Raw genomic sequence first — 15,599 nt, 5'->3', positions numbered from 1 at the left:
ATAAACACAACATTTAAACCAGTTCTCTATTCACAGTGCTAAGATTGTAAGTTTTGCAATTCCGCAATAGCGAGTGAACGGGAACCGCGGAAACTGTTATGTAATAAATGTACATATGCAATTTGCCTCCGAACGTATGAACTTGATATGTGACCTTAACTAAGGCCTGCTGAAGGCGGGCCACTTATGAGCAGTGGGTCATAGGCCTATTAGTCTTCTACATTTCAAATATAATTCAGGTATTATAAATCATAGTCGAATTATAATATGAAATAAATTTTAATATAATTATCTAGTGTTGAGAACTAGTGACTCAGTGGATCGAACACGGAACTTAATGGAAGGTCTCAGGTTCATATCCGGCTAAGTATAATTTATTTATTTAAGTATAGTTATTAATTACTGTTGCACCTCATGCAACTTTTTGTTTCAATATTGTAATTTTTAGTTTTAAGTTTGGGTGCAATAAAGTATAAATAAATAAATAAATTAATTAATCTTATGCTCGGTTGAGCAAAATTGTGAAGTGTCGTTTGAGATATGTATACCTAAATCCAGACTCCAAAACTTCTAATTAAAAGGAAGCGAAGCCTTTGCCAAGGAGCGGAATGCTTTTATCTGTTTTATATTTTCATAATATAAATTATTCTAATTATGAAATAATCAAAAATAAAACAGTGAATACAAGTCCTGTTTAGGCAAACAAATATTTTAAAATTCGTGTGTTTTGTAGTAAAAATAAATATAAATTTGAACATGATTGATTAAAGTAAATTATCACATATAAGTTTTTTTTATTAATTAATCATGTCGAAAACGTATTTTTTAACGTAACGTTAAATCCATTCATTATAAGTAAATATAATTTTGTGTTTATTTTATAATTAGAACCAAGTCATTTTATCGTTATAACTAATAAACATAAGCTAAACATTTATAATATAATCAATTTAGTTATAGTTAGTTTATCCGTGAAAATTATTTCATAATTTATGCTAATTCAGATTTTGTAAGAGTGTTAATTTGTTGCATGAAGTAAATAACATAAATCTACACGCTAAACGCCCACTCAAGTATGCCAATACTGATTTACACTATAATTGATTTTAAAGTATAACTTTAACAATATTTCCTAACTTTTTAAAGGCTTTTAACTATACGAGTCTAAACTAAATGGTATCGATCGTTCCTAGGTTCACGGTAACCTCCGAGTTCTGAAACGTTGATCGAATCGAGATTAACTTATTTGGTTTAAGTGAAGTGGTCTTTGGCTAGTAGCAACTGACGAAATAGTGATGATTTCTAAGTATCAACAGTTGAACATCTGGCGCGATCAAAATATGTTTTATAGAAACAATATTTATTATACGAAACAGAAAAACTATAAACGAAATAAATTAGTTTTTCAATTGAAAATACTTACTTATTTTAAGATACGAGGAACGATAGCTAAAATCTTATTCTATTGTTGATATTATATTTTAAATTTTAATTAACGTTATCATTTACTCTTTATGATAAATATAGCGGAAGATATAAAATAAATTATATCAAAAATATGAATAAGTTATAACGGAAAACTGATATGTCTGTACACTTTTTTTTATATATTTTTTTTGTTACGTGTCTAATATTTATAATTCGTCTACCTTCTTGGTTCAGTGACTTATAAGGCCGCAGATTCCGAGACCCTGGGATCAAACTCCCGATGAAGCCAATAAAAAGTTTTTTAAATTGGTTTTTCTGTATAGAAACCCTCAATAGCAGCGCGGAGAATGCCAGAAGAAGAATTGCAAGTGTTAAGACTCCCATGCCTCAGAAGGTTATTTTAGTCTGTCTCTAAGCTCATGCACTTTGATCTTTAAATGTCCCGCGCCGTTGGGTATTCTCCCTTGCGAATAGCCGCTGTGGCAGGAATCAGTCAAGAGGGAATAATCTCTAATAATATAGCAAGCAGATGTTCCGCAATATTAATTCAACAACAAAAAGTTTAACTAAAGATAACTTTGCCACAGTATTGTATACATTTGATCTGACTAAACATGAAACCATGTCGAAGTAAGTTCACAGATTATATCTTAACGCTGGAGGTTGTTTTATCGCTAATGCTCTTATCAATACTACACTTAGCTGAAACTTCCTAGACTGCATTTAAGTTCAAACTTGCCGACGGTTTGTTTCGAAGTCAATTTGAATATTAAGATAACCATAGCGCAATGTTTATAATTTAAGGAATAAATTATTTCATAAACTTCGATCTACTTTCTACGTTTTAGAATATTAACGCTATTAATTTATATCGTTGCCGTTTAAATGATAAGTTTTTTTTTTAAATATTAATCGCAAAGACCGACGGACCTTCGGCCTATATATAAATATATACCAACTGTCATGGCGATGGTACAGTTTAGAAATGGATGTGCTGTAGTTACATTTTGAGAAAAACATATATTCCATGAAAAAAAGTTGTCAAATTCTACTAATCATAAAGCATATACCATATATGTACATAAAATGGATGTTTAATTTTTATAAAATATAAGATACAGTTTAGAGGAAAAATTAATAAAAATTATTTTAGGTATAAATACATCCTAAGAAACATGTCACTTGAAAACATAATATAATATTATTACAAACGCATAATTTGTTTTAAGTTTTTAAAGCCGTTGTATAATTTCTTTTTTTTAGTCAGAAAAATGTTATTCTTTTGTGCGGTACTGGCCGTATAAAAGTAAAACACGACAAAACAATATGCTACCGTATTTATCTGCAAGACTGCCTATTTAAACGGGACGGATATATCATCTAATACTTAGTCTATTACTTGAATTATTCGTGTTATAGCTTTTAAATTTTCAATGCAAAAATGCTTCGTAATAATGTTGAAAAAACGATAAATTATTGAACATTGTAATGTTGCACAATGCTACTTAAGATATTTTTTTCAAATACATATATAATACATAAATATGTCCATAATCTTACGAGATAGTTTCCTAACAATCAACTGTTGTTACCTAATTGTGGCTTACTTCACGGATAAGTAGAGTCTAACTTACGTAATATGCTCTTAGATTTTAAATTATTGATCTTTGTTTTATAACGATGTAAATGACGATTTTTTTTTGTAATTTCGGATTTTTTTCGAATTAATTATATTAAGCAATAAGCAATGTATGTCATTACAAAAATCAAAGAATTATGAACTTTAACTTACATTTCAACGGTTCATATAATAAGAGTGAGTAGAATTAGAATTTAGAATTTAAAACTAGTCACTTTTTAATAGAAATAAAAACCTTATATGATAAAGTCAGAGTATATCTAATATATGATGGTAGCGAGAGAAAGACAAAAAAAGAGAAGAAAAAAACAAAGAATATTATTGGTCACAGGCAACACCAAAGTAGCAAGCACAATTTTAACAATTAAAAATATACGATTTTCATCCAGCGAACAATGGTATCAATTATTAAGTTCCTTACAATACTGGAGCAAGGTTTTATTACCTAATTATTCTCATAAATTCTTCAATCTGGGCACAATCTAGCCTGCATCCTTACAAGGACGATTACGTTAGCTACGAGCGACGCCTGCCTATTATCGAGATCACGTACAAACTAGTCAAACTGTTGAATATTTCATAATACTAAACCTTAACCGTATTAAAATATTCCTTCATTTAATAGATTTCATATAAAATATATTTACACCGAGAATATTAAGAATCGTTTATAGGTCACTTATTTTTAATTACGGTACGTACTACGCTCACAACCATTTGGTTATTTCATAGAAAATGACAATTAAATTTCAAACAAATGATCAACATTATTTATTAACAATTACTATTTTATCTCTTTCTGCCATCATTGCTTTCATATTCGTAAGAGGAAGATACAATATTGATTAGCTATAAATTAAATTTATACGTAAAGCCGTTATAGAATAACTTAACATGCTGTTTTTAAAATAAAACAATTTCAATCTTAGTGTAAGATCTACATTAAATTGAACACAGAAATGACAAATTCATCACATGATATGTCATAGTTTGGCCGACCCTAAAAATATACAATGTGTATTCTTAACATAATACCGCTACGTCGTGAGTAACACATGCATTCCAGCGGTTAGTTGGGCCTTCACACGGCCGTGCAGCCGAAATAAATGAAGTGTGAACGCCTTGCCGCAACTAACATCGATTGTAATTTGCCCGTAAACGTATTAAGTTGTAACAATATCCTGTAATTTGATAACAATTTCGATCTAAAGTATAACGGTTTTTTTAAACGCAAAATTGATGATAACAGCGCCTTTTATTAATTTATTTTAATATTTACAGTGATAATAATAGGTAGGAAATTAGTGAACAGCTCTTCAAGATTAATGTAATTTTAAGAGTACCGAATATTTACTTATGTAGGGACACTTACAGCATAGCTTTATAACAAAACCGGATTCCAATCGTTCTCTACTTAACTACTATGCATAAAACAACTTTACCCTATAAAATCTATAGCATTTCAATTCCCCAAAGTAGCAATATGAATTGCCGCGTAAAGATAGATGTCGCAATATCTTCGAAGTCTTTACGGACCTAAAATACAACTTTCCAGAACATTCTCATGATAATTTATTGCAAATATTTATAGTGCAACACAACAAATTAAATCAACGCGTAAAGTATGCATTGCAATATGCATGGACAGCAACGAATGTTGCAAAAGATAGTTTACAATAGATGCATTATAAAATGCGCAAAGAAAATGGACTGGATAAGGGCCCAAGTTAATATGAACTCGTTTTTCTTCTAAGTAGGTTGAAGTTAAGTGCCCATTAAACTTTGTCACGTGAAAGCATTGTTTTCGATACAGGTAAGAAATAGTTCGAATATTGTTCCTTTTAATTTAAGTATTTTTATTAGCGGTAATAATGAGATGACGTTCGAGGAATCATTTAACATTTAAAAATGAGAAATAACAACAATTTATGTTAATTGATTACATTATGCTTCCGTTTAAATCAAATGCAAGAAAAATTATGTTCAATAATAAAATGAATGCAAAATAAATAGTTTTTTTTTAAGAAAATATCATCAACTTAAATAAAATTTTGACACTAATTACTTGTATTTAAAATTCAAATGATCGATACAGTTATACACGCAACGGATTAATTCATTTGCTAACTGATTAGTAAATCGGTCATAATAAGGTAACTATGTCAAGTTCGTGCAATTATTTCAATAGTCAATATAATTTGCAAATAATTTGCACAATTAGTGTATGATTGTATGGTGACCAAAAGGCAAGCTAAATACCTAAGTCATGCAAAGGTAATCATTAACACTATACTTGTGGTGCAACTATTTCAATAGTAGAATACTATTTGTCCCTAATAACCATTTCTATTATTGTCTTCCGGCTTAAGTTTGAGAACCAATGTAACGATCGCGTAATCGAAATTGGGCCTTGATCAATCCTAGTAAGATTAGTGCAAAAAAATATCACTAGCATGTGAATTTAATTATCTATCTTTTTTTTTTTTTTGTTGACATTAACAATTTTTATGTTTAATTAAATAATTCATGAATAATAATTATCCTATTATATCATGATCATTATAAAATATTCTTTTCCGCGTAAAAAAATACATAAAAACACTAGTTTATTTTTTGTCGTAATAAAATGATATTATATCGTAACTATTAAAGAATAAACCAAATAAAACAAAGGCGTTTTAATATTGAATACTTTTAAATATGTTTTATATGTAAAGCAATCCATAATCTACAATCAATATATGCTGAACTATATTTCACTTAGCAGTTCGAATAAAGTAATTACTAATTATATTATTAAGAAAAAATTCATATGAGAATTTGCGAGTAGCGTCTTATCTAGCCTGTTATGTAAATGGTTAAATTGTTTAAGCAAAATTAAGAAAACAATTTTAATGATAAAGCACACACCGAAAATTAGCACTTTTTCAAATTTTTATAACTAATATTTCACATAATTTTTATCTTTCTATAAAATGCTGGGACATACAATTTAAAAAAAAAGAAAATTTATTTATTTACAGTAAAAATATATTTTATTTAAGACTGACGAAAAACATATTCGTAGATGTGATAAATAAAATACGACAGGTTTCGTCATATTAAAAAAAAACATCTTTAAACCTATAATACTTTTACTAAGATCATACTCATCTCTTATCTTGATTCTCTCTTGATTTCATCATGATGACCTAGCTCATGGGCAAGTATTTAGGACATTGTCACTAATGGACATATCTACCAAACTGTGCACTATCATTAACTTAGTAATTTACACAAGCCCTAATCATCTAAATAATTAGAAAATAAGCTTCGTTTTTGCCATATAATATTCTTATTTGTATTGGGCGATCTATATAGCAGAGTAAAAATAATTGTGATTTTGAATGATATTGTCGTTGAAAAATATATTTTAGAAAGAGAGAAAACGGTACAGTTAAAGTTATTGCTAAGGCCCGACTTGGTTAATCCGGCCTTCCTGAGCCTGATCACTCTTTGGTAGTGTATATTTGGTCCACTGGTCTGAATATGAAAGATATTGGAAGGAAATCGAGAGTGCATCTGTTTATATTATCAGGTTGGAATGAGTTCAAATCCACTTCATGTACAATTAACCTTTACACTTCACACAAAAATATCTTGAGATTTGTGCTAAGATATTTCCTTTAAATTGTCTTAATACTGGCGCAAATGTTTTTAAGTTTTTTTTTTTATTTATAAAAGTTATTGCTCGATTTAGAACAGAAATAGAGACCAGAAATATAAAATGTTTTATAAGATATAATGAACTTCTATTTATTTATCAATATGTAATCTTTGTAAATCTATTATAATATAAAACTATTTTATATCTAGAAAACAGATCTCTATTTAATTACTATGTTAAAAAAAATACACAAGATCTCGAAGTATTATATATACGACCTACAATTGTTTGACCTCAAATAAACTTTGTAATTTAAAAAAGGAACATTATCACTCTATCTTCAAGTACAAACAATGCTAATAACACGACAACGCTGTATTCAATGTTGTCGCCTACATAACGAAGGTTACCCAAAGTTGTAATATACTCTGTTTCCACGCAATTGACGACCGTTATGCCACACCTAACATATTTAGTAGCAATTCAACTATAAAGCAATTTTGGTCTTGTAACAATCGGTTATAAGATTGCCCGTAAGTAAATGTACTTGAAGGTCAACCGCTGACCCCATGTCTGCAAGTACATAAAAAAATGCCGTTTTCTGTCAACGAAAATAACAAAATGCTTGACCGTGTCAACGATTGTTAAATATTCTGTCTCATTGCATATAAATAAGATTAGAAGATTAATAATAATTATTAAAAAAATAGCAACACAAATTTTTTTGGTCCCGTACTGGCAACATTTTCTAATTTTTCCATACACAATATCCATCAAATTATCAATGTTATAATAAGCTAAACGTGAAGTATTAATATTGCTATTACACAATACACGGCTACATATATCATGGCACTCGCCATGAATGGCCATCGCCTCGCCCATACGTCACAGTTATCGGAACGCCCGAGGCGATAATACATGTTAACAAACAGACGACAAATTTGTCGTAAACATCTTCATTTTACGTTTTCATAATAAATTGACTGAACCATTTTAGCTATACATTATAATTTAAGTATATCAAAACCCACCATAATCCTTATACTTTTATTTTATATAAGATCTTAATGCTTCAGGTATACGTATAAATTAAACGCATCTGTGATCACAACTTCGTCTGAACAAACTATTGATAACGAATAAAAAACAATGAACACACGCTTTATAGATCTAAATATAATTATGTGGATTGTTTTAACACATAATATATATATCTCGTTTTATAATCTTAACTGACAGAAAAAAAAGTCTTTTAAGTTTATATATTTATAAACATATTATACCCTGTACAAGTTAGCTCGATCTTTTTGACAGATGTAATTTTTTCTGATCGACATAACTTTGCAATGACAAACTATATAAGGATTAATGACGATTATTTTCTTAACTTAATGATTTAAAAATATTTAATATTTACATATAATACAAAATTTCCTAAAGATTCAAGCGTTATCCGAAAATTTTAAGGCTTTTTCTATTATATATTATTGCATCAAAGTAATATTTAAATAGAAACACTGAAAATAATAGACGCTTGTACAATGTTACATCGGTCGGATGGTAGGGATGCGAATAACAGGCAGTAACTGCTACAAATATCGATTACAAAAATCCTTATTAAAGATCATTGTTGTTATTGTTACGGGTGGGGTGTCTTTAGCTAGTGTTTGGAGTCTCTTAAGCTGGTATAACTCTTTTTAGAAAAATAAGTTAAAAAAAAAAAGAATTCTAATTTGAATTACGCATTCCATCGTTCCATCGACTGTTATATATGTTATATTTTCTGTTTCTCATCACTAGCCCGTCTGTCAAAAAAATCAAGCTAACTTGAACAGGGTATAAAATCATATTCTAATTACTATTAATAAGTCGCTCGTCTACGAACGCCAAACCAGCGCAAGCGCATATTAACATACTCGTACGCATACGCGGCGTGTCCATAAACCGGTCGCAATAACTTCCGTCTTCCGCGATATACGAGTTATTTAATAATAATTTGCCATGATTTATTATTCATAAAAAATGTATGTATAATGTGCTTCGTGTTATAATGTGCTATTGATAGATTACCAAAATTATAATAATACGATTAAAAAACGTATAAATGGCATACTGAACTCGTTATCAAAAGATAATATCTGTTATGTTTGACTTATATTAATAGTATGCTCTGAATTAAGATCTTAATGATCTACCATTTACATTACTTAAGAAAATATACGGTATAATACATTAACGGTTTATTCACACAATCGCCAATAACAGCAGATCATTTAGTCGAGGTCTAAAATCGTTTTATTACGAGTTTATTGAGTGCTGACAAAATGAAATGTCAATTGCTAACATTGAGTTATCATGCATTAAATTGTAACAATTTATCTCGTAGTGATTATCTAGTTACTTAGCTTAATTTATATATATCCAAAAAAACAAATGATGTTCGTTTGTTGATTTCGTTCCTCTTAGTTTCACCCGTTTAATGATTCTGATTATAATAACAGTTGCTTGTAATACGCGCACATATTCTGCACATATCCTCACTGAATAAATTAACATTTATTACATAATAAACTAGGACAAAGCACGGAATTTGAATACTCTCATATCAATGTTTGAGATAACTAAATTATTTTGACCTTGAAAATGATTTATAAAAAAAACAATCTTATAATTAATCATATGTGACAATCTTCCGCAAAATAAAAGAATTAGTAGAGGTCGACGCTTATGTAAACATGGAAACAATGACAAGGCCTTTATATGTGTTATAACGATATAACCAGTGCATTTATAGTCGCCTTGACTCTTATAGCCTGAGGTCGACCATAAGAATTAAGAAAAGGAAGTTTATACCTTAACAATGCAATGGTACCTTTATTCTTTATTTACAATTTATAATGGTTTTTTAATATCTGACTACGCTTAGCAAAGGATGTACGAAGATTGTTAGTATAAGTTGAAACTTTAAGCTTTAATTGATTGCACAATTGACATCTATTTTTTTATTGTCATATGAAAAAAATACAATTGTCAATTTTATACAATAAATGCTATTATTATTATACGAAATTTGAACATAAGGTTGTTGTCTTCATATAATTTAAAAAAAAAAACAACTGCTTAATAACCAGAAAATGTATGTAAAGTCGTACTAAAAACGTGGAAATGAGATATTATGAGCGTATGTTCGTTGGTATAAGATTCGTATTAAATGATATACCGAGCACTTTCTACGTGTACACCAGTAATGTGGAGTATTTTGTGAATGCGCCTTCAATATTACGCAACACTTGCAACACAAACATCTCGACTGTATCATTAAAGGCCTATTATTTTGGTCACAGAATGTAATGGCTAGTCCAAGGTAAGTCATACTGTCACGTGCACGGAATAGACGTTCGTACATAGTTACCAAATTCTGTCATCTGTCTCCATTTAACTAGTTATATCTCGGGCTAACTGTACTCACTGATTTTAATATTTTCTGACTTTAATTTTTTTTTAATTCGAACTTCAATACCATTAAACCTATTTTTACAATTAAAAGGGTTGCAATGTTTTGATGTTTGTTTGGAAAATCAATTGGAAACATTATAAATTAAAAATAATCATAATATTCCATGTGTTTAAAATAGGTCATTAACCTAGTGACTAACTGAAGGTCTTTTTTACTTATAGTCACGAGTTTCTTCAAGCATCTCTCAGTAGTATTCATTAATTTATAGTTTCTTACTAAAGCAATTTAGTAAGAATTTGAAACCACAACTTCACGCCTTATATAAGTACGTTCGATATAAATCCTATTGATATGATATAAGTATAATAATCGTTTATATTTTAAATTTCGTATTTATAAATTGGAACATATTCGATTTATGAATTAAAAAATGTGAAATATATTCACTTTTTAATACTAATAATAAAATGAGCTCTATATACTTATCTGCTACTGAACGTATAACAGGTATATGAAACTGACCGTGTTCAAATTGCTCTGCAAATCTCGTGAATAAATTAATGATATAATATCAAAGTCAATATCATCCAACACGTAATTTTATAAAAGCATTATTATGATCAAATTCTTAGTTTTAATATTAATTAATTTAAATATATTTTTTATATAATAAAAAAGTCCGAATTACAAACCTAATTTCGAAGCGTAATAAGAATAGAGTTTAAAATTGTAGGCTGACAAAATAGTATCTAAGCTGATGTTATTAAAAATATATATATGTATTACCGCGATGATGTATAATGTTAAGTAAAATGTGGTCATACGATTTGATGCTATGCGATTACGATGAGAACCAATCGTCTTTGTTCCAAGCGGACACCAAGCGGTACCTTGGCCGTAATTAATCAACTCCTTTTGTTTGATAGATGCACATATAGTATTGACCTACTTTTTACATTTTATAACATGTAAACGCCATGCTGGGCTTAATATCAATTAATTATATTAATAAAAGAAGCTTCGATGTTACTTAACCAGGAAACCTGTTCAAATTTAGGCGAGATAGTCACGTTTTTATGTGCCTCAGTTATCGAATAATTATTTTAGACACAATTTCAATTGACTTATTATATCGTCAAAACTCGTAATTAATATTAAATAAACACGCAAAAATTTGGAATAAAAAATGATTGGAAACAGGTTAACGTACCTTATTAGCTCATCACGAGACCATATCCTTAACATTTATGTAATGTTATGACGCAATAATTTTGATGTATAATAATTACAAAAGAGCACTTGAACGAAACTATTAACAAATTATCAAAAGCTTAAAAAAATATATTTATTTAAACATATTGTGTAAGTACATACCAACGAACTGTTACAATCCAATTTGAAGCGATCGTTTGTTTTTTTTACTATTTAACGTTACCTATGTGCGACAATAACATCGTCTGCTTAAGGCTAAGACGATATTTAAATATTATATAAATATTGAGTTACGTTAAAAAGATTTGCATGATCTATTCTAAATTCAAATAATCATAGCCATAGGCCGTAACACCTTGAAATTATTTATTAATAAAAAATATATTCAATATACAAGTAATAAAACATTAATAATAATTAATTTGTCGTTATTGATTTTATTTATTACATTTCTAATGCAATTCCTAAGATATTTGAATACGTAATAAACTATCATTAAATAAAATTATATTAATTATATTATTCTACTTTAAATGAATTACTTTCTTAGAAAAGTATTTAAGCCCGAATACTTGCACAGATTTTCGTTCAAAAGATTTATAATAAGTTCTTATTTTTTGTTATTTCGACATGACTGTAGTTACTATTCGGTTCACTGTATAATTCATTTTTAGATTATTAACAAGATATCGTCTTGACAAAAAAAAATTATAAAAAATTCGAGTTGATAAGATGATAAGCACATTCCCTTGAAACTGAATTGACAATGTAAATAAGTGAAGTTTCTCACAAAAATTTAGTACAATTGTTTAACTGACATTATATTCGAAACCTTTAAAACGAGGAACAAACACAAATGCGTAATAAACGCATATTACTTGAAAGCACAGATTCAGGAATTCTATTGTATAATACTAAGTATACGATATATATAACGAACTATTTACCTTTGTTACTACATAAAAAAAATTAAAAAACATTATCTGAGATTACGATTAATTTATATATTTTTTTATAAATGTTAGTTATAAAAAAGATTATTTTACAAATGGCTCGTATATAATGATTACTACTAAATTACGATTAGGAATGTAACCGTTTAGGTTGGTTTTATACTTAAATAAAGAATTCTAAGCAATTACGAATTTTGAAAAAAGAACTTCTGAGCTGATCTGAGCTTCTATTCTGAGTTGCAGTGCGAATCTAAAAGATTTACTTTCGTATCTCTCTCGTGAAATGTTGTCAACCCACTTATTATTACTTCTATTCGGTGATTCTCCATTTTGATCCTAGTATCATATACATTTTGTAATTATCATAGTCAAAGTCGCATCATATTCTAAAATATCACGCTCGTGTTTTGTGGTGATTTCGAGTTTCTTCTTACAGAATATATCTGCTAGTTACTAGTTTATTTTAACTTTAAATATCAATAATTCTAATGCTTCAATATTTAATAAAGAATTTAAAATTGGAATTTGAATATATTATCTGTTAAATATTATTAGCTTGTTAAATATTATGGCGACATTATTCTTCACGGATGAATAAATAATCACTGAATTTGGGTTTCTTTATCGTTTTTTTTTTTTTAATGGTCCATAATTGTGATACGTACGGTTACCAAAACATTTTTATAAAATAAACATTGAAAGATTAAATTACTTCCTAAATTTCTGATTACATCGGTTTTAAGGAAGGAATTATTAAGAAGGCAGGAAATAGAATAAGTATTTACTCGTATTAACATATATTCCACGCAAACCGTTTAAGTATAGCTAATTTTCAATGGTAATTTAGCATTCTAAATTCAAATATAGAAAATATTTCATTAGTGTGTGACGAAATCAAATCAATTCTTTCGATTAATAATTCGATATTTGAACGAAATCGAATTGTTTTCTCCGAACGGTATGTTAAGTTGCTGTTTGACATGAGATAGACATCACCGTAAAGCGTTTAACAAGACCACTGATTATATCAACTGGCCCTCGATTGTATCTAACATTAACGAAAGGAACATTCACCTATTTCGCTAACAATCAATCCTGTCTGTACTAGTCATAATAATACCCCGAGCTAGAGACCCTTGTTCAATCGTACTTGCAATTTATTTATAACAAGGCAATTTTATTTTAAATACATTTTTTATTGTAATGCAAGTATAACACATAGAAATATTTTTACCATGGATATATATTATCTTTGAAGTCATTGTTTCTCGGTTGTTGGATTCTTTAATTTTCAATAATGAACTTGAAATTGTTTGATAATAACAATAGCGCAAATTTGATAATTCTACATGTGTGTTTGTGTGACACTTTAATCCGATGGAATGGAAATTCGACGGATTTTTTAAATATATTAAGTTATTTTCATATTGGTACCTATATTAAAATAATTGCAAAATTTTATTCGAAATATTTACAAGTGTCCTGGTTTTTTGATATTCTGGTTTCCGTGATATTAATTTAAGATTATTCTGTATTGTATATCTGTATGTATTGCTTATAGACTAACAACATATATATTTATATACGTATATGTTCTTTCAATAACTTATTTCGATAGAAATAGACATCACTTTTGCTATAACGGATATCAATTTATTAAGTTTGTTAAGGACGGAAAAACGCCCTTATTTTCAATACATATTATTGGTACTTTTTTATTTGTAATTGAATGCAATAAATTTATAATATATTATGATTAAATTTTTGTTATTGTCTTTTCTAATTTTTCCGAAAATTTATTCAGTGAATGTAAAGGGATGTTCAATAAGATTGTTTTTTTTTTATTAGGCAATATTTATAGCAGACCATTATATTGTGTAAGGTCATGGAATATTTAACTGCTAACATTGTGACGCGAAACATTATGAATTCATGGTTTTTTTTAAAAATTTAACAAAAAAAAATTATAAAAATAAAATATATAATGTCATGTTGTCTATTATAGATTCCATTTTGGGTATAAATAAAATGTTAAACTTACGACTGTGACGTATTTAGTCATGTTGGGGGTTATTCTTGTCACTGTCACAGAATCACTGGAGCGGGGCAACGCACGCGCACTGACGGTCGGCTGCGTCCGAGTTCCGACTGACTCTAACTGCTGGAAAATCGTCGGTCTGCAAAACCAAACGGTGGTGGTACAATTACCGCACGATGCCGCACACCACACAAATCGACGGTTTTAGATCACGCGTCTAATAAATTATGAAAATTGTATCGCGTGGATGTGGAAATCGTTTCGCAATTGACCTTGACGGGGCCGATTGGATTGTAATTTGATTTATTTTTTTTCACGTTTACGTACTGTCTTAGCGGCGGGGTGTTTGCTGTTTGCGCTTGAGTCGGGTAGTACGCGCTTCAGACTTGAGATCGAGTTATATAGGACAGCGCGCGACCTCCGATTTGCTGGAAGTACGCGTGTTACCCTCGCTGAAGATTACACGTAGACACGAATAAGGTTGACAGTGTTAACTATTTGTCTTAATTAATATTTAGAATTTAAAACGTCTAATCGTAATTCAAATTATATCCAAAAATATATTTGACTAAAAAATTGTCATACAAGTGCGATAAGGTTATTTATTAATTTTGCCAAATTTATGTATAATGAGTATTTAAACTAAAAATAAATGAATCTATAGTAGACTTTAAATTATTTTCTATTTTAAATTTTTTTGACATATTATAGAATATACTCTAGTTTCAAGAGTCAATTCAGAACTTGTGAAATATCCTTTTATAAAGATGAATTATACAGTACAAGGGATACTATGTATGCAATATAAAAAAATCTGGTGCACAAAATATTTGCGATATTGTTTAATAACTTTAAAAAAAAATGGTTTAATTTATTTCATTGGAGTCTTTGATATTTTAATTATTGTCATTAATAATATAAGCGATGCGAGTATTCTATTCACTGAAATATAACTGAAACTCCGAATGATAATCATATAATTATATTTGAAGCAAACATTTGAGTTAATATTTTTAACAGAGCAATTAATATTATTGCGTTAATCAAGAATTTATTTTATCGTATAATTTTTGTATAACTTGCAATACTTAAATGTATTGCGTATCCTTGTTTCATAATTTTCATATTGGAAATGTATTGTAAATCTTATACTTATAGGAGGGATATGTTTTAATTAATTATCTACTAGTTGCCGACCGCGGCTTTGCTCGCGTTCATGTTTT

General features: G+C 28.7%; 1 protein-coding gene across 3 annotated transcripts in view; it reads right to left on the bottom strand.

Moving 5' to 3' along the window:
- LOC113404861 (uncharacterized) overlaps positions 1-14,839 on the bottom strand; it is a 39,138-nt gene extending 24,299 nt beyond the window's left edge. For all 3 annotated transcript variants that reach the window (XM_064216137.1, XM_026645934.2, XM_064216138.1), the window contains exons 1-2: positions 14,704-14,839; positions 14,380-14,515 (exon numbers count right to left, since the gene is read on the bottom strand). In XM_064216137.1, coding sequence (XP_064072207.1) covers positions 14,380-14,400 — 21 coding nt within the window. In that variant the 5' untranslated portion in view covers positions 14,401-14,515; positions 14,704-14,839. The remainder of the gene's footprint in view (positions 1-14,379; positions 14,516-14,703) is intronic.
- Between the last annotated feature and the right edge of the window lie 760 nt (positions 14,840-15,599).

Source organism: Vanessa tameamea, chromosome 10 (assembly GCF_037043105.1).
Source record: "Vanessa tameamea isolate UH-Manoa-2023 chromosome 10, ilVanTame1 primary haplotype, whole genome shotgun sequence".
NCBI lineage: Eukaryota > Metazoa > Arthropoda > Insecta > Lepidoptera > Nymphalidae > Vanessa > Vanessa tameamea.
This window is presented reverse-complemented; position numbering and strand designations above follow the sequence as displayed.